The 25,548-nt window shown below is 46.7% G+C and overlaps 1 protein-coding gene across 12 annotated transcripts; it reads right to left on the bottom strand.

Moving 5' to 3' along the window:
* Nucleotides 1–107: 107 nt before the first annotated feature.
* Gripap1 (GRIP1 associated protein 1) lies at nucleotides 108–25,548 on the bottom strand. 12 transcript variants are annotated; one of them, XM_087189735.1, is made up of 27 exons: nucleotides 25,328–25,548; nucleotides 23,510–23,576; nucleotides 23,310–23,371; nucleotides 21,971–21,997; nucleotides 20,363–20,470; nucleotides 15,564–15,714; nucleotides 14,564–14,748; nucleotides 14,347–14,394; nucleotides 13,686–13,717; nucleotides 13,549–13,596; nucleotides 13,315–13,414; nucleotides 12,271–12,348; nucleotides 11,981–12,073; nucleotides 10,705–10,839; nucleotides 9,107–9,202; nucleotides 8,686–8,898; nucleotides 8,430–8,543; nucleotides 7,655–7,732; nucleotides 7,456–7,551; nucleotides 7,275–7,331; nucleotides 7,066–7,165; nucleotides 5,357–5,487; nucleotides 4,923–5,042; nucleotides 2,697–2,819; nucleotides 2,487–2,580; nucleotides 1,508–1,677; nucleotides 108–648 (listed from the first exon to the last, which is right to left on the bottom strand). In XM_087189735.1, exons 5-27 carry the CDS (start codon nucleotides 20,438–20,440, stop codon nucleotides 556–558), a joined length of 2,433 nt encoding a protein of 810 aa, XP_087045861.1. In that variant the 5' UTR covers nucleotides 20,441–20,470; nucleotides 21,971–21,997; nucleotides 23,310–23,371; nucleotides 23,510–23,576; nucleotides 25,328–25,548; the 3' UTR covers nucleotides 108–555. The 12 variants fall into 12 exon arrangements, with proteins under 12 accessions (XP_087045861.1, XP_021105621.1, XP_021105622.1 ...); XM_021249962.2 differs by having other exon boundaries at nucleotides 25,473–25,548; XM_021249963.2 differs by having other exon boundaries at nucleotides 1,508–1,662; nucleotides 25,473–25,548.

Below are 25,548 nucleotides of genomic sequence, written 5' to 3'. Positions count from 1 at the left end.
GTGAGGGTGGAGAAAGGAAAGTTGCAGTCAGAGACCTTCCCATTCCAATGGACCTCGCCAGCCCTAGCACATCCCTCTTCATTGGAAAGAATGAGAGCAGACAGTCAGTGAGTGGGCCTGTCTGGCCAGATGGTATTTTGGCTGCACAGCTTTTAAACACACACACACATACATATGATGCTAGAATGCTGAACACAGACCATGCCCCCACCCAACATCCCCAATCCCAAATGCAGAGTAGCCAGGCTTCCAGACATAAATTAAAAAATAAAATTAAAAAAGAGTTGGTCTCTGGGAGAGAGCTCATGCAGAGATGAAGGCAGAAGAGCCTGGGAACCAGGGCTGAGCAGAGAGAGAAATCCGTGCCCCTTCCTTTTGGATGCCTACTCCCCAAAGGGCCTCTGTCCTAAGATGGGGCCATTGACACCAGCTACCAGGCCTTTTGCCCCTTTAATATTTAGCCTCCCAAACTACTACACTTTGGTGTCAGCCCATTCTCCCACCACAGCCTGAGGGAATGGCATGGTGGGGGGAGTGGGTGCAGCCTGTAGATCTCTAGTTGGTTTCTCTTGGCTCTAGGTCAGGGTCAGGAGACCCCACGAACTCCTTGCTGAGCCGAACAATTTCCTGGGACAGAACTTCCATGTCCTAAGAAACAAACAAGCCATCAGGGGTCAGAATAGAGAGCAGAGGCAGCTCCCTCACCAAACCTGTGTGCCACCTGTGATCTTCTCCTCAGCCTACTAGTCAATGCCCACTGGGGTCTGGCCTGGGACAGGAAGGTACTCAGAGAAGCTCACAGAAGCCCCAACAAAGGGTTGGGCACACAGAAGTTTCAAGGCTGCATGGGGAGTCTCTGAAGCTAAGGAGATGGGCTGGGTCACCTGTTATGGCCACCCTTGCTACCTTCTCTTCATTAAATGTGAGCTTGCTTCTCCAAGGCAGGAGCTGGGGCTGACTCCTTTATGACTCCCCGAGAAAGGGGAGTATTTGGGTGGCAGAGTGGACAAACAGATGTGTGGATGGACACATAGGTCTATGGCAGGCAAATAGGTGCATAAATGAACTGTGCAGAGAACAGAGGGAGGACAACAGGTAGGCAGACAGGGCACAGGATGGGTGAATAAATGGTCAAAGGGTGACTGATGAGCAGCTAAGAGAGAATGGTAGATCAGGAAATGGGTAGAAGACCTGGGGGAGACTTGATGGGTATATAGTAGGGTGGGTAGATGGACGAATGGGTAGATGGTTGGGTGATTTCATGTATAAATGGACGAGTGAATGGGTACAAGGAAAAGGGAAGAGTAAAACACCAAACTGATAATAAGCTGAATGGAAGATGGAAGATGAGAGAATGGAAGGGTGGTAGACAAACAGATGGGGGAGTAACCAGGTGGACAAAAGTAGACAAAACAGACTGGGGGACTGGCAGATGACCCATAGGCTGTGTGGCTTGGGGGGAAGGTGGCTGCATGGACAGATGGGTAGGCTGGTAGGCCACACTCGCCTTATGCAAGTGCATATTCTTGGTGAGCTGTTCCTCCAGCATGTTCTGCAGCTTCTTGTTCATCTCCCGAAGGTTCTCATCGCCGGGCTTCACTAGGTCTCTCAGGACGCTGCCCAGCCCACTGCGGTCTGTGTGGCCTGCTGCCACAGACACATCTGCAAGGGCCCAGGCTGAGCACCACCCCCTCGGCAGAGCCAGAGGAGAGATGGGCAGAGCCAGAAGAGAAAAGAGGGAAACAAAGAGCAGGAGAGAGGGAAGGAGAGAAGCCATGTTATGTAGGAGGTGCAGGCTTCAACATGTGAAACTCAGCTCTATCCCTTAATAGCCATACAGTCCTGAGAAATAGGGACAATACCTAGCTCATATGGCTGAAAAATGCATATGACTGACTGCATACAAAGCACACAGCACACAGTAAATCCTCAGCACATGTCAGTGGATATTGTTCAGGTTAATAAAGAAAAATCTGTGAGGAGGTTTCAAAGAAAGGCACAAAAGAGATAAGAACAGGGAGGAGAGAGAAAAGGGAAAATAATATGGAAGATGGGTAGGAGAGGAAGAGAGGGGCAAGGAGAAGTGATAGGACCCCAAAAGGAATAAAGATACAAGGAAAAAAAATACACAGAGAGAAAACAATATAGCCAGTGAGAGAGAATGAAAGAGAGGCAGGAAAAGAGACACAGGGAGAAGACAGAGGGAGGGAGAAAGAGGAGAGGGGAAAAGGAGGAGGAGGAATAAAAGAGATGGAGAAGGCCAGGGAACCCACTAGAGAATGGAGAGTGGAGAGAGGACAGAGCCACAGAGAGAAAGAGGAGGCGAGATAAAGACAGAGCTCCTCTGCTCTTCCCTACAGGGGTTGTGGTCTTGTCAGTAGCTTTCTTGAGTTCCAAGAGGAGAAAAACCACAGCACAGCAGCATACAAGGGGGTAGGGTAGGTGAAGGCGGGAGCAGGGGTGAGGGCTGGGGAGGGGGCACTGACCAATGCGGCTGTCCATGACATAGGTCTCAATGATGGCACTCTTCCGGCAAAGGTCCTCTGCCATGGAGGCGCTGCTCACCTCCAGGTGTTTTACCTGCAAGATAGGCCAGCCCACTTCAGGCCTTTCAACTGCACATATTTACCCATGAGGAGGGACCCAGCCAGACCCCCACCTCACTGCCCTCCAGAGTACTGGGCCCCAGAATGCACCTTCTCTTCCAGCATCCATTTCTCCTGCTGCGTCTCTGCCAGGCGCTGAAAGAGCTCAGCCACTTCCTCGTCTGACAGCTCTGCTGGCCGAGGGGGCTGGGCCTGAGGGCTGCTGGATAAGGACTACAGGAAAGAGGAGAAAGAGGCCAGCCCCTGGCTCAGCACAGCCCACCCCAGGCAGGAGAAAAGGGCTGGAGAAAGGTAGGAGAGCCAGGGTCCTGTGGCTGGGGCTGGTGGCCGGGGCTGGTGGCCAGTCCTGGCAGCCTTAGAGACTCTGTGCTCCCCTTGGCCTAAAGTCAGGTAGAGAGTAAGTAACTACATCAGAGCTTTGGTGACAGGATTAAGGAAGCTCCAGTAGCAAATGAAATCTAATTTCTAGCTGACAGAAAATGGAGGTAAGAGCAGAACAAGCAAAATTATATGATTGGACGCCAGTAAAAAAATCTAGTAGAAAAACCTAAAAGGTTGGACACTTCCTGCAGGTCAGCTGAGCTGTTCTATTCCACAAGTTGGTGTAAGGAAAAAAGTGACCACACTGAAGAGACAGGAACAGAAAACAACCAGGTACACCATGTTGTCTGAAATTGCATGCTGGTTTTCAGAAAAGCAGCAATTAAAAATATTTAGGGGTTAGGGTAAAAGACATTTTGGATAAAAATTAAAACCAAAAAATTAGAAAAAAAGACATTTTGGGACCAATTAGAAAAATCTGATTAAGGTCAAAGTATTAGATGAGATGAAAATTTGCCAAATTGAGAGATCAGATAAACAAAAACAGATTACTCAATCTCATTCAGGTTTTAATTTTTTTGGTTTTTTTGGAGACAGGGTCTCACTATACAGTTCAGACTGGCCTCGAACTCACAGTGATCCTCCTGCCTCAGCCTCCTGAGTGCTGGGATTACTCATTTATGTTTGCTTTTTTTTTTTGTGGTACTGCGGATCGAACTCAGGACGGTACGCTTTCGAGGCAGGTTTGGTGCCACTGAGCTAAATCCCTGGCCCTACTCATTTATGTTTTAAAAAGAGATTTGTAAGGGTATTAACATGTTCATGTTGGGGTCATAATTTGTATGGCTTCAACCACTGGTGGTACATGCATAACTGTCCCATTGGGTACCACTTTATTAATTTAATTAGTAAAAAGACCAGTAAAAGTGATTAGATCCGTTTGTACCACCAGTGGTTCAAGCCAGTGGGAATGTGTTAACTATGAATTTCTTTCCTTCTTTTACTCGTGTGTGTGTGTTGCTGGGGATGGAACCCAGGGCCTTATGCAATGTTAGGTAAATGCCCTACCACTGAGCTATACTCCCAGCCCTAAAATAATTCATCATTCATTCATTCATTTTTGTGTCACTGGGACTCAAACCCAGGGCCTTTACCCTTAGCCACATCCTGAGCCCTTTTTATTTTTTTGAGACAGGTCTCATTAAGTTACTAAGTTACCTAGGTTGACATTGAACTTGGGATCTTTCTGCCTCAGCTTTCCAGTGGGCTGGAATTACAAGACTGCATCACCATATTTGGCTTTCATTTGATTTTTTTTTTTGAGGCACAGTTTTGCTATTTTTTTCAGGCTGGCCTCTAACCTGCAATCCTCCTGTCTTGGGCCATGGATATAGCTCACAGAGCAGTACCTACTTGGCAAGCACAAAGCCCTGAGTTTGATTCCTGGTTACCGCCCCCCCAAAAAAGCCAACTAATCCTTCAATCTCAACCTCTTGAGGACTGGGATTATAGGCATGTGCTACTGCACTTGGCTTGAACTAAGTATTCATAAGGGTGACCTCTGAATAATGAGGATGTGATTTTTTGGACTATTTAAGTTTTTTAAATCTTTGTTTGTAGTTAAAATTTTTTTTCTATAAGCTGGATGTGGTGATGCATACCTGTAATTCTGGGAAGCTGAGGCAGGAGAATGATATGTTTGAGCCAGTTTGAGTAATTTATCAACTTAGTAAGACCCTGTCTCAAAATAAAAAATAAAAAAGGACTGGAGATATAGCTCATTGCAAAGGCCCTGGATTCAATTCCTAATATCAAAATTAATTTTTTTCTACAATGTACCGATACTATGTATAGAATAATTTAAAAACGTTATTTCCAAATAAAAGTGGCTGACAAGGAAGCTGTCATGACAAATGGCAATAATAATGAGTGATGAGGATAAGCTGGAGAAAGGGACCTCCTACATGGATGGTGTACTTACTACAAGCCACATACTTGAAGGTGCCAGGAAAGGGAGAATGAGCCTGCAGACGATGAAATAGGGCCACAGAGAGAGAATGATTCGCTGTTCCCCATGTAGCAATATGAAGCCAAATTGATGAGCTTGGGGAGAGGCTGACAAAAAAATGCTTCTGATGAGCTAGAGCTGCAGCTCAGTGGTAGAATATATGCTAAGCATGCATGAGGCCCTAGGTTTAAAACCCAGCAACAAGAAAAAAAAGGAAAGAAAATATTGTGCTAGGCTGGGGATTTAGCTCAGTGGCACCGCGCCTGCCTTGCAAGCAAAAGGTCCTGAGTTTAATCCCTGGTATGGGCGGGGAGGGATACTTGTGCTAGGCTTGAGTAGATGGCTGCAACTGAGGGAAAGAGGACGTGTCCCAGGTTTGGGATGGGAAAAGTAGGGCTGCAGCCTCTTCCTTGTCCCTTACCCTGGCTGGCGCAGCTGAGCTCTCCTTCTCCCGTAAGATCTCCCGGTAGCTGAAGGAGGAGATGCTACTGCTGTCCCCTGTCTGGGTCCGGCTTGGTGAATTCATTTCAGAGAGAACCAGCTCCTCAAGGCCTGGGCAGTGGAGAAAAGAGAAACCTGACCCCAATCTCCCTGGGTCCCAAGGCAGAACTGGCAGGAAGAAGCAGAAATAGATCTGACATAAATGGAAAGAGGCAAAGAGACACAGTTGGGCATGGGGAAAGGCAGAGGCAGAGAGAAGGACAGAAAAAGACAAATGGAAAAAGGAGCTGCCTCTGTGAACCAGTGAAAGAGGCTGGAAGAAAGAGGGTGATGAGGGAACACATGTGCCTCAAGTAAAATAAACACTCAGGTCTGGATCTGAAGAAAGGAAGATAGACAGGTAGAGAGGTCATGGGCAACACCCATGTGAAGAGAACACTCCAGAGACAGGAAGCCAGGGAAAATGACAGAGAGACTGGAGAAATACATGGTCAGAGCAGAAGAGAGCAAAACAATGGAGACATACTTGTATCCTTGCACCTAGATCTCAGATCCATCTAATGGACAAGGACAATGTATGATGCATGGTTCTAATCTATTCCATGCTTTTTGTATTAACATGCAAGAACATAGAAACAAAATTCCTGTTATAGAGAGTTACTTCAGGAGACTGAGTACTGCAGAGAGAAACTGACTTGAGAGGTATATCCAGTTTTGCTACACCATGTTGCTCTTTCAGCTAGCTGCTTCTGTGTATTAGGAAGGGGATGACACCACAAGGGTGGAGTTATGGCTGAGTGAGGTTTCACAGGTAGCCTGAGTGGGGGGACAAAGGAACAAGTTTTCTTTGAGTCTGTGACCTAAGAGATGCACCAGAGCCATCACTGGCATCTTACTTCTTTCAGCATATCTGCAGGCCACTTCAATCTAAAAAAGGGAAGCAGCAACTTTATGTGTATATGTGTATGTGTGTGTGTGTGTGTGTGTGTGTGTGTGCATGCACATCTGTCCTCTGCTTTAACTTGCAGAAGTACAATGCATTGAATTTGCTGTATAATGAAAACAGCAGGGTTGCTGCCTGCATGGAAGTCTATCTCTCTAGCTCCACTGTGAGCTCCTGGATGGCAGTGACTGAGGGGATTTTGTATCAGAGACCCTGGACTTAAACATGGGGTTTATAGAATGAGAGAACAGACACAACAGATTTAGAAACAGATGAGGTACAGGAGTGTGTATGTAGGAGTAGTGGGAGACAGAACACAGAATGAGAAAGAGAGGATAAAGACAGAAAGAGATAAAGGGAGAGAGGAAAAAGCCGGTTAGAAAAAAGGAGATAAATAAAGAGAGAACAAAGCAAAGAAAAAAGAAAACAGGGAAGAGATTAAGGCAGATATACAGGAAGGAGAGAAAGAACAAAATGAGACAGAGGTAGAATAACACAATGAGACAGGAGCAGAGACAGAAATAAGAGAAGAGACACAGCAAAAATGAAATAGAGACACAGAAAGAAAAAATAGATTGTGCAGAGAGAGAGAGAAACAGAGATGAGACAGGCAAAGAGCAGGTAACACACTTAGACTTGAAGAGGGACAAAGGAGGCTGAAGAGCAGGGCGAGGGAGGTACAAGGAGCCCTATGGGACCCTGGCTGCCCTGCACCACAGCCCACGCTGCCTGTCCTCACGCCTCACCTGAGCGGCTCTTGCTGTTAGTGAGGATGTCCTGCAGCCGCTCCTGCAGTTTGTCAGCCCGTTTCCGCTCCAGGTGCAGCTGCCGCTTGAGATCCTTGAGCTGTGGGGAGACAGGGCAAAGTTAAGGGCCCAAGGCCTCGGGAACCCACAGGGAAGGGAAGGAGTGTAGGCCAGGAGGGGGCTGTTCTTGGATACCTTCCCATCCTTACCCCAGCACTGCCCTTCTTCTCCAGGATCCGCTGCCCATCCACTGTGTCCTTTACCTCCTGTGGGACACAAAGGACATGTGTGGCAGGTGCCAGAATGACTGCCTGCAGAGTACCCCCTCCTTGTCCCATGCTGCATGCTGAGACCTAGCGATATGCTGGGGGCTACTGAGGGACCACTCACCTGCTTCAGGCTGGTGATGGTCTTCAGATGGTCATCTCGCTCCTCCTGGGCTTGCTGGAGCTGATCCCGCACACTCTTTAGCTCCTCCTCCTTGCCCTGCCAAGCATAGAGCAGCTCAGGCCACAACTTGGGAACCCTCTGTCCTCCCATGAGGGCCCACTGGTACCCAAAGAGAGGAACACTGTCACAGGAGAGGCACCTTCAGCTCAGCAGCATGCTGTTCCCGGCATTGCTTAAGGGTTTCCTCTTGTTCCTGCTGTTGCTGCTGCAAGGATTCCTATGAGACATGTCCCAGGGTTGGCCACGGCCCCCCAGAAGACATCATGCCCAATAAAGGGTGTGAGGGACTATAGCAGGGCCCTTTGGGTACACAGAAAAGAACTTGCAGGAAACACTACATGCTCTTAGGCAGAAATATGCAGAAAAGTCACTTGCAAACTTACACCATTCACATGGGAGATCTAGATTTATAATTACATTTTCACTTATTTAACAAAACATAACACTACATGCCAATGGGTTTTCCAGAAAATGGTGATATTCTCTCTCTCTCTCTCTTTTTTTTTTTTTTTTGGTTTTTTGAGACAGGGTCTTGCTATGTAGTCCAGGCTGGCCTTGAACTCTCAGTGATCCTCCTACCTCAGCCTCCCAAATGCTGGGATTACAGGAATGCGCCACCACACCTGGCTTGAAAATGGTAATATCCTGTTCAAATAAAATCAGTGTATCACAACAACTTACTGACAGAAGTACAGTTCTAGGAGGCAGGGGTGCCTTTTCAAACCTGCACAAAGGCAGAGGGCCCTGCATACCTGATGTTCTGCACTATCAGCTGGCTATCTCCTAGTCTCTTCCAGAGGGCTGCTCAAGTCCAAGACATCTCAGAAAGTTCCAGGCCCGACTACCTCTACTTCCATGGTTTGACATGGCATGGATGCCACATAAGCAGCTCTGCACCTCACCAGGCACCTCACCTCAGCTTCCTTCAAGCGACGTTCAAACCAGCCCTTGGCTCCATCCATGGAATGCACCTGAGCTTGAAGTTCTTCTACTGTCTGCTGGAGATTTTCCAGCTCCCGTGTCCGGGCCTGGAGGGGACATACAACCATAGGCCAGGCAGGCTGAGGAGTGGGTACCTCATACATGCCATTCATTGGCCCACTGGCCCATCTGCAAAGCTGTGGTCCCCAGGTTAAGGAGAAGAAAGGGATTTGCCATCTACCCACCCACCTTCTCTTCCCGGATCTGCCCACGGAGCTCCTCCTCCTGTCGTTTCTTGTCCTCATGCAGTTCTCGGAGCTCACGCTCATAGCGGGCACGCACCCCTAGCACCTCCTTCTCATGCCGGAGTCGGACTGTGCCCAGCTCTTCCTTGTGCTGAGACTTCTCCTGCAGTGTTTCCATTGCTAGCTCATCTAGCATGGCCTTCCGCTTCTCAGCACTCTGGGGGCCAGGAGGGTAGTAGTCAACCTCCTCCCTAACACCAGAAAGGCCCACCACACTGTCCTCATGCCCAAGGAACTAGCCAGACTCCACTCTCTCCCTGCCCCATGGAACTGGTCACTTTCCTCCCCTTCCCATTCCCATACCCTATCACCCGCCCTGAGCCCACTGGACTGGGCCAGTCCCCCTTCCCTCCCCATGGCCTTACCTTACGAGCCTCCTGGAGTTCCTGGGTCAACTGCTCCTTCTCCTGACCTATTTCCTGAAGTTGTTCCAGCAACCGACTATTGGCTCGTAGTGACTCCTAATGCCAGAACGATGGGGATGAGTTTGATAAAGAACCCCAGTAAATGAGAACACTTCTGGTAGACCACTTCCTTTCCCCTGGCAATGTATTATGATCTCAATCTCTGGATGGGAATGGCAGAGACTGTTAGTTGCTTCCCAGTATTCATTATTCCCTATTTCCTTACCAACAGAATTTTTTTTTTTGAGACAGGGTCTCAATATGTAGTTCAGGCTGGCCTTGAACTCATGGCAATCCTCCTGCCTCAGCCTCCCGATTACAGGCATGAGCCATCACACCCATCTTACCAATAGAATTTATTTCTTTATATCTGTTTTTTGTTTTTTGGGTTTTTTTTTTTTTGGTACTGGGGATCGAACTCGGGTCCTTATGCTTGCGAGGCAGACCAATAGAATTTGTAGTTGGGCTTCCTCCTTAAGTGTGGCTGTGTGATTAATTTCTGTATAGGGAATTGGTGGCATAACTTAGCTTATGCTCTTAAAGGAAAGGGGCATGCTTCTCCCTGACCCCTTTTTTTGTTCCTTCTAGATGGAATACAAAAGTGATGGTACAGCAGCTTGAGCAACCATCCCAGATACCAAGATATAAGTCTTAGGTTGAAAGTGGCTGAACAGTAATGGAGAGAGAACCTGGGTCACTGATTATTAGATAATCATCATTCTATCCCTGAGCAATATACCTGGAGTTTTACATGAAAGAGAACTAAATCTCTAGCTTACTTAGTCTACTGTTACTTTGCTTTTTACAGGTTGAGCATCCCTGATCTGAAAATCTGCAATCCGAAGCTTGTAACTTTGTGCACCCACATAATGCTACAGTGGAAAATTCCACACTTGACTTACTGTGATAGTTCATAGTCAAAATACAGGTACATTTAGGGAAGTTGAGGCAGGAAGATCACAAGTTAGAGCTCAACTTGAGCAACTTAGTGAGACTCTGTCTCAAAATTCAAAAGGCAGCAAGGCACTACGGATTAGCTTAATGTGAAGGCTCTGGTACTGTAAAAAATTCCTAGTACTGGGCCAGGGATTTAGCTCAGTGGTTCTGACACCTGTCTCCCAAGTGCAAGGTCCTGAGTTCGATCTCTAATACCAAAAAAATTCCTAGTACTGCAAAAAATATACATAAAATATCCTCAGGCTGTGTGTGTATATGAAACAAAGAATTTCATGTTTAGACTTTGGTCTTACCCAAGACATCTCATTAAGTATATGCAAATATTCAAAAATCTTAAAAAATCTGAAACACTTCTGGTCCCAAGCATTTTGGATAAAGGATACTCAACCAGTATATGGAATATCAATGGTTATTCTAACTGAAGAGGTTCGGTCTCAGAGAAGTGAAATGACTTCTCCCAGGATATATATGTACTAATAAGAATTAGGGGCCAGACTGGCATCTAGGTCCTCCTAACTCTAGTCTTCCCACTGAACAACATAGGGACACCACTGAGCCAGTACTAGGAAACCTGTGAGACAGGGCAGGGTCAGAGGTATCACCTGGAGCTGGGAGTTGAGGTCATCTTTCTGTCCCATAAGATCTTCGTACTCAGCCTGCCGTTGCTGTAACTCAGCTGTCAGCCCAGTGGTCTGTTCCCGGAGTACATTCAGTTCTTGTGTCTTTGCTGTTTGGATCTGCAGAAGGCGATGGTGATGGAAAATGGAATGTAAAGGGCCCCAGGGCCCAGGCAACAGGGCATACGACTCCCAGTTCCCGGGAGACAGGTGTGAAGAAAGGTAGGAAGACAGAAAAAATAGTGAGGGAAATGAATAAATGTGGTATATTCGTGCAACACAATTCTACACAGTGACAAAAGAGCAGAGCCATGCTATATGTGGATAAACTTCACAGATACAATGGTATCAAAAAGAAGCCAGGGACAGAGAGCGTTATATGAAGTTTAAGAACAAGCAAAATAAATCTATGTTGGGCCAGGGATTTAGCTCAGTGGTTCTGCAGACTGCCTCCCAAGCTCAAGGACCAGAGTTCAATCCCTGGTACCAAAAAAAACAAAAAAAACAAAACAAAACAAAAACTATGTTGTTAAAGGTCAGAATAACGGTGACTTCTGGGAAGTACTGGCTGGAAGGGGTAAGGGGATCTTTTGGGGTAATGAAAATGCTGTATATCTTGATCTGGGAGTTAGCTACATAGAAATAGAGATAGGGGGCCACGGATTTAGCTCAATGGTTCCGGCACCTGCCTGGAAAGCACAAGGTCCAGAGTTCGATCCCTGGTACCAAAAAAAAAAAAGATTACACATGCACTGGGCATGGTGGCACATGCCTATAATCCCAGCATGCAGGAGGCTGAGGCAGGAGGATCACCCAGAGTTTGAGGGCAGCCTGGGGAACATTGTGAGTTCAGGGCCAGCGTGAACTACAAAGGGAGACCCTGCCTCAAAAAACCAAAAACCAGGGCCGGGGATTTAGCTCAGTGGTTCCACCGCCTGTCTTGCAAGCGCAAGGACCCGAGTTCGATCTCCAGTACCAAAAAACCCCCAAAAAAACAAAAAACAAAAAAACAAAAAAACAAACCCAAAACAAAACATAACAACAACAAAAGATTACACATGCACTTTACTGGAGAGAAACTAGAATGCTAAAGAAGCAGGGATGAATAGCCAGAAAGAAGGCAGCTGGAAGCCAAGGAAGAAAAACAAAAACAGAGGCCAAAGAACAGCATGGAGTCCAGGTTACCCTGTCCAGGTGTGGACCACAAAGAGGGAGACAACGGAATGAGGAGGGTCAGCAAGGGCTCCCAGGTGTCCTGTACCTGCTCCAGGGCAGCCAGGCTAGTCCTCAAGGCATTATTCTCAGCCAACAGCCCTTCCACTTGTTCCTGCGCATCTGCACTCTGGATAGACACCTGGCCCCACCCCCACAACAGGTGAGAGTGGGTCCAGTACAGGGGGACAGGACCTACTCACAGCCAAGAAAGAAAAGAGACAGACACACAGAACAGGACTAGGAGAAGTAAGACCCCTGAGAACTTGCCGAGTAGTACCCATGCAGGTGGTCCCCAACCTCAACCTCAGCTTCCTGAGACCAGCCAGTACAATATACCTGATCCTGTAGGGCCCGCAAAGCTGCTGCATGCTCCAGGCGCTCCCCCTGCCGCTGATCTCTTAGCTCTGCCAAACTCTGTAAGGACCAGGAAGTCAAGAGAGTTCATTTGAGACCTCAGCCTCCCCTGGAGTGCACAGAACCTTACAGACTCCCTCTCTGACCACTTCAACAATATGTCCACAGCACCTGTGAGTCTTTGACTAGCCATCAGAGACCTCAGGTACACCCAGACTCTAAGTCCTTACCCACAGGAGTCTCAGACACATTTACCCCTCTGTCCCAGTCTCTAAGCATCTCAGACATACCTAAGCTCCTCGGAGGCTCAAACTCCCTTATCCAACACCCAAAAAAGGACTTACACTTACCCAGATTACAGCTTGAGAGCCCTAGGATTCTTAGACATACCCAGTCCCCAGAGACCTCAGATGTGGTCAGCACCCAGGTAGTATTACAGCTTTACCCAGACTCAACCTCAACCACCAGGGGTTGCAAGCTCTACCCCCATGTCCTGAGCTCCCAAGAGTCTTAGATCCACACAAACTCTTAGTCTAGACCCTAGCAGTCTCAAAGTCATACAACTTACTAGTTTCCAGCTCCTAGATAAAGTTTCAGAATAAAACGCCCCACTTATCATTCGGTTCCTCATCACTGGGGCTCCTCAGGCCCAGCTCACCACCAGCTAGCTCATAGAGGTTTCAGTTTTATCCAGACTCAGCCCTGAGAGCTGATAGTCACCCTAATTCCTAGTCTCAGTACCCAGTGGAAGTTTCAGATTGATACAAACTTGAAACTTGTATCAATCTCCCAAATTCTCAGCCACAGGATGTCTGACTCATACAGATTTCTATCCCAACTCTTAGAGCCCTTAGAGCTTCTTAACTTCCATTTTCCTAGATTCTGGAGGGTCTAGACCCATCCAGTCCCTATATTTCCACCACAGGAAATCTCAAACTCTCCAGTCAGCCTCCATGGACCTCAGATCTCCTCAGACTTCCAGCCCCATCCCTATCCTGGGGATCTTGGGACCCAGCCCAAGCTCACTTGATTGGCAGCCTCAAGTTCCTGCTGTAGCTTCTGGGTGCAAGCCAATTGGGCTTTGAGTTCTGCTTCCTTCCGCTGTTGCAACTCCTCGATCTTGTTCCTGGGAGTGACAGGGACAGGGTGCACAGGGCATGTTTCAGTCTCAGTCATAGAGGCTCAGTCCCTGTAGTCTTCAGGTAATTCTGCTGAGCACAGTCCCATGTGTCCACTAGTCCCTTCAACGCAGGCAGTTACCTGCTGTCATTAAATAGTGCCTCCTTTTCTGACTGCAGATGGCAAAAACTGGACATGGAAAGACAGACATAGATGAATCAGATCCACAGGTCCATCTTCTTCTAAGCCCCCAAACCCCCTAGAAAAAAGAAATGTACCTTTCTTGTTTCTTTTTGAGTTTCTCAGAGAGCTGGAAGGGTAAGGAAGGAAGGGGTCCAGACAAATATTAACAATGATCATAGTACTAATAAAGATAAAAATAAACTTTATATTCACAAATATTTCTCACTGAGTCTTCCCTGGAAGTCAAGATTTACATATGTTATCATGTGGAATCTTCAAAATGGCCCTGAAAAGTAAGTACTACCAGTTTTACAAAGGAGAAACTGAATCTCAGAAGGGCAGAGAAATTTGGTTACCCAACTGACCAGCAGCAATAATATTATCTCTACTTAGATTCCAAAGGTGAGTCATTTGTACCCCCCAAAACAGTGGCTAATGGCCACTTCATAGAATGGCTAGGCTGGAAGGCCTAGATGGCAGGATTCTGACTGCCTGTCCCATCACTGAGCCTCCAAGTTCTAAGATAAGAGCCAGGAGTCTGTAAATGCTTGCTTGCATGAATGAATGAGCTAAGTTGGGAGGAGATGGAAGGGCTGGGGTCTGCCATATACAAGGTAAAGTGGAACTGTATTAGCCTTTTCCATATTGAAAGCAATTCTGAGATGTAAGTGTGACTCTCTCCACTTCATACATGATGAAACTGAGTCCCTGAGGAGGCACAACACCCCTCTGTTCTGTCAAGAAAAAAACAAGCACCTTAGCAAGTTCCTCCTGCAGCCTCGACGTTTCAGCCTGCTTTGAGCTCTGCAGGGGAAGATGATGCATGGGCCTGTTGTTAGCAAGGACCCGCCTCCCTCATCCCTTTCTTCAGCCCACAAGATGGTGATGTCACAGACATCTTCATGGGACCACAGGCAGAGCCAGGGCATCTGCCTGGCTCCCAGCATCCCAGCCTCAATAGACCCAAGTTTACCTCCAAGCCTTGCAGCTGCTCCCAGAGCAATCTCTTTTCCTCTTTCTCCATTTCCCATTTCAGCTCTACCTCTGCCAATGGCATGGGGGTATGGACAGTGGGGTCCAGGCTCCCTGCAGGGTCCCCTTGGCCTTCACTGACAATTGAGAACTTCACAGCCTCTTTTCCATAGCGCTCCTGCAGGGCTGGTGAATAGAACAAGCAAGTAAGGTAGATGAGGTAGTTGCTGAAGTTCCCAGCTATGCCTCAGAGGAGGAACTAGCCTTCAACCTGCCAGGTCTCCTGTCCCAAATCCTACCCATGCCTTTCACAAATCTTTTAAACCTTATCAACCTCTGAGATCTTGTCTACCATGTTCTATCTCCTACTTACAGCTGAATCCCTCCTAAATGGCCTCCCAACTCCCACCCACATTCTACCAAGTGTTCCACTCAGTAACAGAACCAGCAACCACCATTAAAAAAGCCCCAGCTGCTCATAAAGGTCCATACATCAGGGCCTTTCCACACTCTACCAAGCTGTCTCTCAGCTTTCATCCCAGCCCCATTCTGGGCTCAGAATCTTCCCACCACTCCTTCATTCACTTTCTCCATTTAGAGGATATGTCCTTTACAACAATCATGCCACTGCTCTCTATTATGTGTTGGGCACCAGCCCATGAACTGCAAAATGATACACTTCTTTTTTCTACTACCATCTTTCAGGTGGCATGGGCCGGGGATTTAGCTCAGTGGTTTCGCCGCCTGCTGCGCAAGCGCAAGGACCCGAGTTCGATCTCCGGTACCAAAACAAACAAACAAACAAAATCTTTCAGGTGGCAGACATTGCTCTATACATTATACATGGGAGTACAGGTTGGCTCAGAGAGAGGAAATGGTTTCTCCAAGGCCACTTACTGGTTCATGGCAAGGCCAAGCCTCACTCTGAAGCCCTTCTCCTTCTCCTGAAAGGACAACAAACAACCTTCCATCCTCTACTCAAGCCCTGAAATCCCATGCACCTGCCACATTCTTCTGTAAGGCTGTGTTCTCTGCTTGCAGTCTCAATAGCTCCCCATTCACATGGGGGCCAGCTTGGACGGCCCCTGCTCCAGTAGCTCCTTCCTTCAGTTGCTGATTCTCCTGCTCCAGCTGCTCAATCTGGTTGCAGAGCTAAGCAGAGAGAGGTAGCAGAGAAGCAGTGAATCAGAACAATACTTGCTGAAATATTCATAGCACTTGGCCATGCCATTTACAATTCATTTAATTACCATAAGGACCCTATAACATAGGTGTTCTCACACTTTACAGATAAGGACACTGAGGCACAGAGATGCTAAACAACTTCAAATTCATAAATCTCTTAAGTGGCAGAGTTCAAAAGGATGAAAACAATTTTCGCCCTGCCTGCTCCAGACCTCTCAGATGCAATCCCAGACCTGACGACTCAGGAAGTTGTCAGCACCATGGAGAATCCTACTGTCCTACAGTCTGTGGGCAGCTCCTTCTCAGCACAGGTGCCACAGACAACTTTTAAGACATTTTCAGGCCCAGCACTGCCTATAATTACTGCTTTGCCCGCCCTTGGTCTTGTAATGCAAATAAAACTATGCCAGCCCCCTGCTTACCTCCTGCTCAAATATAGTTCACACAGCAGTCCTAAAATAATCTCTTGTCCCAATTTTCAGATGAGAATACTGAGGTCCACGGAGAATTTTTATTGCCTGGGATATTTTCTACTCAAACATTATTTCTAGGGCCAGGGATTTGGCTCAGTGGAGCCTGCACCTGCCTCACAAGCTCAAGATCCTGAGTTCAATCCCCGGTACCAAAAAATAAAAAAAAATTATTTCTAATCTGGGAAGGTGGGGACACCTGTAATCCCAGCATTTGGGAGGTTGAGGCAGGGGAGTCATCATGAATTTGAGGCCAGCCTGGGATACATAGTGAGTTCAAGGTCAGTCAGAACTACAGAGCAAGAGCCTGTCTCAAAAAACTAACCAACCAACCAACCAACATTATTTCTTCCATCCAGTTCTTCACATGACTGGCATCTTCTTTGCATCTTTTAGTGCTCTGCTCAGATGTCATATTTAGTTTTTTGGAGCCAGGGTCTCACTATGTAGTTCAGGCTGAACTCACTAGGTAGCCCAAGCTGGCCTCAAACTCCTTGCAGTCTTGCTTCAGTCTTCTAAGTGCTAGGATTATAGGTGTATAGGAATCCCCAGTTGATGTAACCTTTAAAGCAATATCCTTGTGCTGAGGTGTAGCTCAGAGGTAGAGTGCTTGCCTAGCATGTGAAAAGCTCTGGGTTCCAGCACAACCAAAAAAAAAAAGTAGCATTCCTCAATATATAAATTTTAGTATTTATAACAGCATTATGTTCTTATATTTCTTACCAAGCATTAATCACAACTTTTATTTTATCATGGAGAGTCACAAGCACAAATTCTGAAACAGGGTGCCTGGATGTGAATTTCTACTGTGCCATTTACTAGCCAGATGACCTTGGGAAAATCTGCTTAAATCTCCCTAGGACTTAGTTTTCTTCATCTGTTACACAGGAATGCTAAAAATGTAACACAGACTTGTTGCAAAGATTAAATGAATAATGTAAAGCACTTCAAACAGGAATTGGTATAGGAAATGCCACATAAACGTTCATTGTCACTACTATTATTTGCTGCTTGGGCCAGGGATTTAGCTCAGTGGTTCTGCCACTTGCCTCACAAGCGCAAAGACCCAAGTTCAATCCCCGGTACCAAAAAAAAAAAAAAAAATCCTAGATTTCTATTATTTGCTGCTTTGAGACAAGGTTTCACTAAGTTCCCCAGGCTGTTCTTGATCTCATGAGTTTCCCACCTCAGCCTCCCAGGCAGCTGAGATTACAAGCATGCACCACAGGCCTGGTTTTTATTATTTGTTTACTATATTATATCCTTCTCTCCATCCCACCTGTAGAATATAAGTTACCTGAGACTGGAGACTATTCTGTGCTGCTCGCAACTGTTTTTCTAGAACACAGAGCACAGAGCAGATGCTCAGCAACTATTTGCTGAAGGAGCAATTGAGCTGAAATATCTTGGGAAAAAGGAGTGGAAGCAGGCTTTTACCCCAGGTCTCCCTGTAAGTACTTCCATTGTTTGGGATGAATAAGAACAGGATTATGTAGTTTCTATCTCTGTCAATTGCCTGGCCCAGGGTGAGACAGGGAAACATGAGCTGGCTTTATCAAAGAATGCCTTCCCTGCCTCACCCAAGCAAAAAACATGACACCAAGGAGGCTGGAGGCAAGAAGCAGTGAGAAGGGAGGCACTGAGGCCAATGGTGTTGTGAGCACCAGGACTCTGAACTGGGAATGTGGGGTGAGGAAGCCCACTAGAAGGAATTGTTTAAAGGATTTGTAAGGCTATGGTTCAGAAAACCTTTGTGGACTGGATCAACAGAGAAAACTAGAACTGAGAAGACCACAAATGAGACTGTGAAAATTAAGCAGGTGTGAGGGTGTGGCAGGCTGAGGCAGGCCAGGACCAAAGGATAGATTTTTCTGTTGTTGTTGTGGATGGTTATCAAACACAGGGCCTTGCATATGCTAAGCAGGTGCTCTACCACTGAGCTACACCCCCAGCCCTTTCTGAACTTTTTTTTTTTAGGGGGGGGCGTTGAGACAGGGTCTTGTTTTTATAGTTCAGGCTGGCCTTGAAATCACTATGTAGTCAAGGCTGGCCTCGAACTTGTGGTGATCTTCCTGCCTAAGTCTCCTAAGTGCTGGAATTACAGGCATATGCCACTATGCCAGCATCTTTCTGAACTTTTAAAAAATTTGATAGCCATGGGGCCGGGGATTTAGCTCAGTGGCTCTGCTGCCTGCCTCACAGCGCAAGGTCCCAAGTTCGATCCCCAGTACCAAAAGAAAAAAAATTTGATAGCCAGGGGCTATGGATGTAACTCACTGGTAGACCACATGCCTAATATGTACAAGGCCCTGGGTTTAATCCCAAACACTGAAAAAAAATGTCAAAAAATATTTTAGCGGGAAAAGTTGGATGTAGTGGTGCATTCCTTCTTAGGAAATTAAAATGGGAAGCTCATTTGAGCACATTAGTTTGATACCAGCCTGAGTAATACAGCAAGACACCAGATCAAAAAAGAAATAAATATTTTATACAGAAAATTAAGCCAGGTGTGGTGGTGCACATCTATAATCCCAGCACTTCAGAGGCTGAAGCAGGAGGATTGAGCTACATAGTGAGACCCTGTCTCAAAAAACCCCCAAAAAAAAGAAAAAAAAGGAAAGAAAATTAGCAAAAGGAAAATATCAGTAGCTAATACTTCCATACTTAATACTACATGCAAGGCTCTGATATAAGTGACTATTTACCCATCTAATCCTCATAAAAGCTTGTGAAGCAGGTGGTGTCATTATTATCACTTCCATTTTATGATTTTTTTTTTGGTACTGGGGATCAAACTCAGGACCTTGTGCTTGTGTGGCAGGCGCGGTGCCATTGAGCTAAATCCCAGGCCCTATAATTTTTCTTTTGAAACAGGATCTCACTATATAGTTCAGGCTGACTTTGAACTCACTATGTAGCCTAGGCTTGCCTCGAACTCATGGCAGTCCTTCTGCCTCAGCCTCCTGAATGCTGGGATTACAGGTGTGCACCACCACAGCTGGCTATCATTTCTATTTTAGACATTTGGGAACCAAGAAACAGGCAAGTTAAGTGACTTGCTCAAGGTTACAGTAAGTAAAAGGTACAGCCAAGATTTTAATCTAGACCTTCTGGCTCCTGAGTCCCTGCTCAGAACTACTGCTTGCTAAACTGCCTCTCCTGGTATTGTACCTGCTTAAAGATTGTCTTACTGTGTTTTTTCTTCCTCCTCCTCCTCCTTCTTCTTTTTTTTTTTGTGTGTGTACCAGGGATTGAACTCAGGGCCTTGCACTTGTGAGGCAGGTGGCAGCACCACTGAGCTAAATGCCCAGCCCTCTTACTGCTTTTTTTACATTTGATCTTAGCCAAAAGGCCGAGAAGCGATCTTACTGCTTTTTTTAAAAGGTCTTATGTATTATATTCTTAGGCAGAGCCTTTGAAATGCCATTTCTGCAGCCAGAGGATTTTTGTTTTCCTTAAAACACTAAAAACTTAGAAATTTATTAACCATGGATACAGAAAATAGATAAAAGAACAAAAAGATGTTTCTAACTGTTCAATAGGTTTAGAAAGAGCCAGAACACTAAAATCAGGGAGGAGATAGAATTAGCCAATTCAGGATGAATTATCTGGAAGAAGTAGAACCCTAGGTTCATGTAAAATGAAAGGAAGAAAGAGAAAAGGGAAGCAGCTTAAACATTTTTCCATCCCATATTAAATGTAAGTACTTTCCCTAAAACCCCCCAAGGCCTTGGGACTTCATAGCACCAGCCCCAAATTATACATATGAAAATTTGAAACTCTAAAGAAAAGGAATGCTCTGGCCAGGAACCAGTCAACCTCAAGGCTTAAAATCTTCTAATCCCACCACAGTGAATGGCCCCATCTGTCAAATCACTGTCCCCTAGCAGCAGTCCAGCACATGTTTCAGCACCACGGACAGTAGCACAGAGCCAGACCCTGTCCGATCATCCTCTCTGCTGTAGTCAACTTCAGCCTAGATCAGTGATGGCCAGCCTTTTAGAGCTTTCAATGATATAAACAGCCCGCTGCAGCACATGTCCCATAGGTATTCCCCTAATCCCCCAGTTAGACCCAACCTCACACACATGAAAGCAGCATCCCCCCATTCCCACTCCTCCTTCATCTATCCCAGGCACCAGCACCTTGCTGAATTCGGCCATAAGTGTGCTGTTCTGCAAACGGAAGTCTTCTTCCTGGCTGTGCAGCTTTGCCTGAAGCATCTCATTTTCACTCAGCAGTACCTCAACTTCCTATAGTGGCAGACATGGGTTAGGACTCCAACACAAGCAGAAAAGATGGGGAGGTAGGACAAAGAGAGGGAGAAAATGACACAGGGAGGAGAGAGCACAGGGTACAGAGAATAAAGCACACAGGGAGAGAAAACACACCAGAAGGAATAAAATGAGACAGAGAGGGGAAGGCAGAAGCAAGGGGAAGTAGAGAGAAAGTGTAGAGGGAGACATAGAGAGGAGGGGGTAGGAGGGGAAAGATGAGAAGATAATCACAGGCGAGAAGAGAAGTAGAGAAAGATGGAGAATGGGAGCAAGATGGGGAAGAAGAGAGGGAACAGGAGGGAAGAAGAAAAAACACACAGGAACACAAGAACAGAGAAAAATCAACAAGGAAAGAATAGAACAGATAGAAGAGGAGGGAAAGAAATGAGTTAGGAAGAGCAAGAGGAATAGGGGAGAGAGAAACAAGGAATTGGAGAATGAAAGAAACAAAACACAGAAAACAAAAATGATGACAGAGATAGGAACAGGTTGGGGAGAGACAAAGAGAAGATTAGGGATAGAAGTCAAAAAAACCAGGAAGCCCGCGGTGCACCCGAGCCAAGCCTGGCAACCCACGGGAAAATGAGCCAGTGGAAGCCAGGGTGCAAAGGCCTGTGGGCTCTGGGACCCTTCAAAAATCAAAGCAGCCAGGCATAGTGGCACATGCTGGTCATCCCAGCATTAGGGAGGCTGAGACAGGAGGATCTCGGTGAGTTCAAGGCCAGCATGGGCTACATATGAGACCCTGTCTCAAAAACAAAACAAAAACAAAAAAGGACAAAGCAAAAGCGGGAATCCGTCCCCCCTGCATTACATGGAACCTCAGGCCACCTGGGCCCACACACACACAAACACACACACACACACCCCTCTGTGACACCAAAGTCTCCCCCATGCTGACTACAATCTCTGGGCGGACCTGAGTTCCCATCCCAGTGGCTGTGTCTGAGGGGAACTCTAAGCTCCTAAGAGCTCCATGAATGAGAAGGGTTTAGACTCTTCGGTGTTGGTAAAATTAAATCTCCGGTCATGTCAAGTGCTGAAAACACAGTAAGCCTCCTGGCCAGAGATTTAGCTTAGTGGTTCTGCCACCTGCCTCACAAGCACAAGATCCTGAGTTTGAGTCCCAGTATCAAAAAAAATTTTTGAAAATTTGGAGGGCCAGGGATATAGCTTAGTGGTTCCGCCACCTGCCTTGCAAGCACAAGGTCTCAAGTTCGATCCCCGGTAACAACAACAAAAAAAGAACAGGAAGACAGAGACTCAGAGAAGGATAAAGAGAGATAAAGGGAGAAAGATACACAGAGAGGCAAAAGTATGAGACAAACACAAGAAGACAAAGACACAGACAGAAACACATGGCAGTGAGGAAGTCATGGATGCAAGGGCACACACAGAGAAAGAAAGGCCAATACAAGGAGACCCCACCATAGAAACATCCCCACTAAGACATTTACATACCATAGGCCCCCTTACCTGAGCTTTCTTGCTCTTGCTCAGTGCCTAAAGGGAGGGGTGGGAAAAGAGCTAAAGTAAACAGAGATGGACTCTCAAAGTAGGGTATGGAGACAATTGTGGTAATTGCTAAGGAAAGACAATGATGACAAAAGTGCTACTGAAGCAAATGCAACTTCAGTACTTCCATGACAATTTGGAGCACAGGAATGATGGAATGAGTGAGTGAATGAGAATCCTGCCTCAACTTCACAGCACACAGAAATTATCCTTTCCTCTACTCTCTGAGGCTTCAGGGAGGTGGTCTTAGTGTTTAACCCTTTATAGGCTGAATCTCTAAACCCCTGAAATTGTGGATTCATTGCTACATCTATCCAAACACAACTAATCCCATGCAACATGGAAACTGCTGCTCACTTGCTAGGCAGCCAAGGACATAGCCAGGTTTGTGGAATCAACAACTTCACAAACAGAAGCCCTGTTTCCTGACTGCCAGATTTTCTGCATTCTGTATTCCTTCATCCAACAAATATCTATCTAGCAGATACCACACTGTGATACATATGGGAACAGGATAGTGAAGATAAGAGACAAATAAGGACCTTGAATGTCTCAAGGGGCCATAATAGATTATATTCTATCTAATTTTTGGAGGAACTGAGACGATTTAGTCTCATTTCAGTAACAGGACCAGAAAAGGGATGGAAGGTTGAAGCACAAGGAAGGAATGTGATTTGAGGATGAGAGGCAGAGGTAAGTCAGTTTACTGATAGATTTGACTATTTAATTAAAAGTCAGTATATGAAAATTAAAAATGAGAAAAAAAGGGGGGGGAAAGTCAGTATATGAGAATGAGTAACTAAAATTAGAATGAATTAAGAGTAAATTAAAATTAACAGTTGCTGAGCATGCTGGCACAGGCCTGTGATCCCAGCACTAGGGAGGCTGAAGCAGGAGGATTGCCAGGAGTTTGAGGCTACCCTGGGCTATATGGTGAGTTTCAAGGCCAGCCTGAACTACATAGCGAGACCCTGTCTCAAAAATATAAAATAAAATAAAGTAAGCAGAATTAGGTAAAATTAACAAAATAAGAGACTTCCATAAGAATTCTTTTTTTTTCCCCCCGAGACAGGGTATCACTATGTAGTTCATGCTGGCCTTGAACTCGCTTTGATCCTCCTCCTGAGTGCTAGAATTACAGCTGTGCACCATCACACCTGGCCAAGAACTCTTTAAATGATTCCATTAAAACAGCACATAACATTAAGTCTGGTCACTGTAGGTGCTCACTGAGTAATAAATGAGTCAGACGAGTAGGGGGGATCAAGGAGCAGATGGATGGGTGAGTGGAGGGAAGTACCTTCTGAGCTTTACTGAACTCCTTATCCAGGTAGGCGACCTTCTGTCGAAGACTGGCAAGTTCTAGTACGGGGAAAGCAGGGAATCTCAGCCTCAGGCAGTGGCAAGGAACTGAAGGGTCTTCCTGCCAAGTCTCTGAAGTAAAACCTTGGCCTCTGTCCCACAAACCCACTCCCATATAATGAGACCCCCTTGGCTCACCAACACCACTCTTGCGTAGTTCATCTGAAAGCTGGTAGTTGTTCGTCCGGAGTTCCAGGAGCTGAGCCTTTGGGGGAAGCAGAGAAGGGAAGAGAATTGGTCAGGTAAGCACTCCTATGCTCAACCATGAGGGTAGCATGTCTCTAAGCCCTATGGACTAGATGGCCATCCTCCATGTGTCTTCTCAGGCACTCCTTATCATCTGTGCATACTACATCCTAAATGAGCTGCCAGGACCCAAGCCCCTGGCCCACCTTCTCCAGCTCCATTTATAACCCTGGCCAGCCTCACCACTTCATCTCCCCACTTTCCAATCTACTCTTCACTCAAGCCATCAGACCATGGCAGAGCGCTGACCCAGTTATTCACATTCATCCCATAATTCTCCTTACCCACGGAATGAAGTTCCTCCTCCTCATCCTGGCTGACCTCTTCACACACTGAACACTGTCCTAACAAGATTAGAAGCCCCGGAAGGCATGCAACAGAAGACTGCCTTCCTACCTCTTTCCCAAAGGAAGAGTGTCTGGTATTCTCCCCAACTTCCATTGCACTAGGATGCCTCTTAGAGCTCTGCTACTCTCACAATTCACAAAACATGTCTAGACACCCTTCAAGAATCAAGGGAAAGTGAAATATGGGCCATTCCAAACAGCACACTTCTCTCTACCAGCCCAGGTGAGCCCTGAGGCTAGTTTATCTTAGACCCACTCACTGTCACCTACCTCACCAGGACCTTTCTCTCCCTCTCAAAGTACTAGCCTCCACTTCTCTCCCTCGGGTGGTCTGCTCGAGGTCTTTCCCCTGTCCTCCCCAGGACCCAGTGACTGGTCTCGTTTAAGTCCTAATCCAACTGGAACACCCTTTCCTCTACCCCCTGAAATCCTTCCCCAAAAGAACCCAGTGGTTTTCTCTCACACATGACCAAGTGGAATCAATCTTTCTTACTCAAGCCCCCTCTCCACCTCTCACAAGATCTCACCAATCATGATCCAATGGAATGACCCTACACCCTTCAGGGCCTCTCAAGTGAAAGTCCTTGCATGGGCCAGCTTGATTACTCTTACTAAGCATCCCCGAATAGCATCCTCATTCAGGACCCAATGATCTCAGTTCCTCCCTTCCACCCCTGGGACTCAGCATTTCTCCCTTTCAAAGTCTCCCCACAGAGAGGAACTCTCAAGAAAGTCCTACTCATGATACAATGTTATATTTCACACAGTCTGAGAGTCCCAAGAAAGGAATCAAGTGGTCAGAGTATCTCCCAAAAGTCCAGTGATCTCCCTTCCACGCAGCTCTAAGGTATCATTTACTTCCTCTGGTCCTCCCCACAATAAGGGAGTAATGGTATCACCCATTCAGGGCCTTCTTGGCCTAATGCGATCAACCCTAATCATCCAATGGTACCGCCCCCTCTTAGGATCCCCTACCACCCGTGGCACAGGCTCTCTACCTCCCATGAACACATCCGGGGGGTCTTTCCCCAGTTCCTTGGCATAGTGCTACCTCTCATAAACATCCCACCTCCCACTGGATAATGGTATTGCCCTCTCAAAGGTTCCCCCCCCCCAACCATGACGCAAACTCCCGCTTCCTTCCTCTCCAGACAAAATGGTTTCGCCCTGTCAGGATCTCCTTCCTTTAGAGCCCAACGTTATCATCACCAACCGATGGTATACCCCCACACTCGAGCCCAAGTCTCTTCCCCTCAGGTCTGAGTAAGACATCGCCTACTCAAGGACGCTCTCCCCCGCCTACAAGGCAAACAGAATCCAACCTTCAGAACACAAATATTATATCGGAGCCCAGTAGTCTCACCACTCTGAGCTTCAGTTTCCATTCTCTAAACCAGCCCTTCAGACTCAAGGTCCACCCCAACCGCTTCTCAGAGACAGTGGTACGACCTCTCCCTATCCCACTCCCAGTTGCCTAGCGCGGTGCTCTACCCCAAGGTAAGCAGCACCTGCATCCGCTGAAACTCCTCTTCAGACAGAGCTTGCGCCATGTTCCTCCCCCCTCCCCCCCCCTCAGCTTTCTGC

The sequence above is a fragment of the Heterocephalus glaber genome, unplaced genomic scaffold (assembly GCF_053883595.1).
Source record: "Heterocephalus glaber isolate CG9 unplaced genomic scaffold, H.glaber_assembly_v1.0 deba00001546, whole genome shotgun sequence".
NCBI classification, from domain to species: Eukaryota; Metazoa; Chordata; class Mammalia; order Rodentia; family Bathyergidae; genus Heterocephalus; species Heterocephalus glaber.
The sequence above is the reverse complement of the archived record's forward strand: the minus strand, read 5'-3'. Positions and strand labels throughout refer to the sequence as shown.

What these genes read in the sequence shown, in the direction of transcription:
- Gripap1 (XM_021249962.2), bottom strand. Translation starts at nt 25,514, where the DNA reads ATGGCGCAAGCTCTGTCTGAAGAGGAGTTTCAGCGGATGCAG. An exon ending in AGCAGCTGCAAGGCTTGGAG is followed by an intron (nt 14,395 to 14,563) that starts GTAAACTTGGGT and finishes CTTCCCCTGCAG; the next exon opens with AGCTCAAAGCAGGCTGAAAC. An exon ending in CCCTTTCCTGGCACCTTCAA is followed by an intron (nt 2,820 to 4,922) that starts GTATGTGGCTTG and finishes TCTTTCCTGTAG; the next exon opens with TCCTTATCCAGCAGCCCTCA.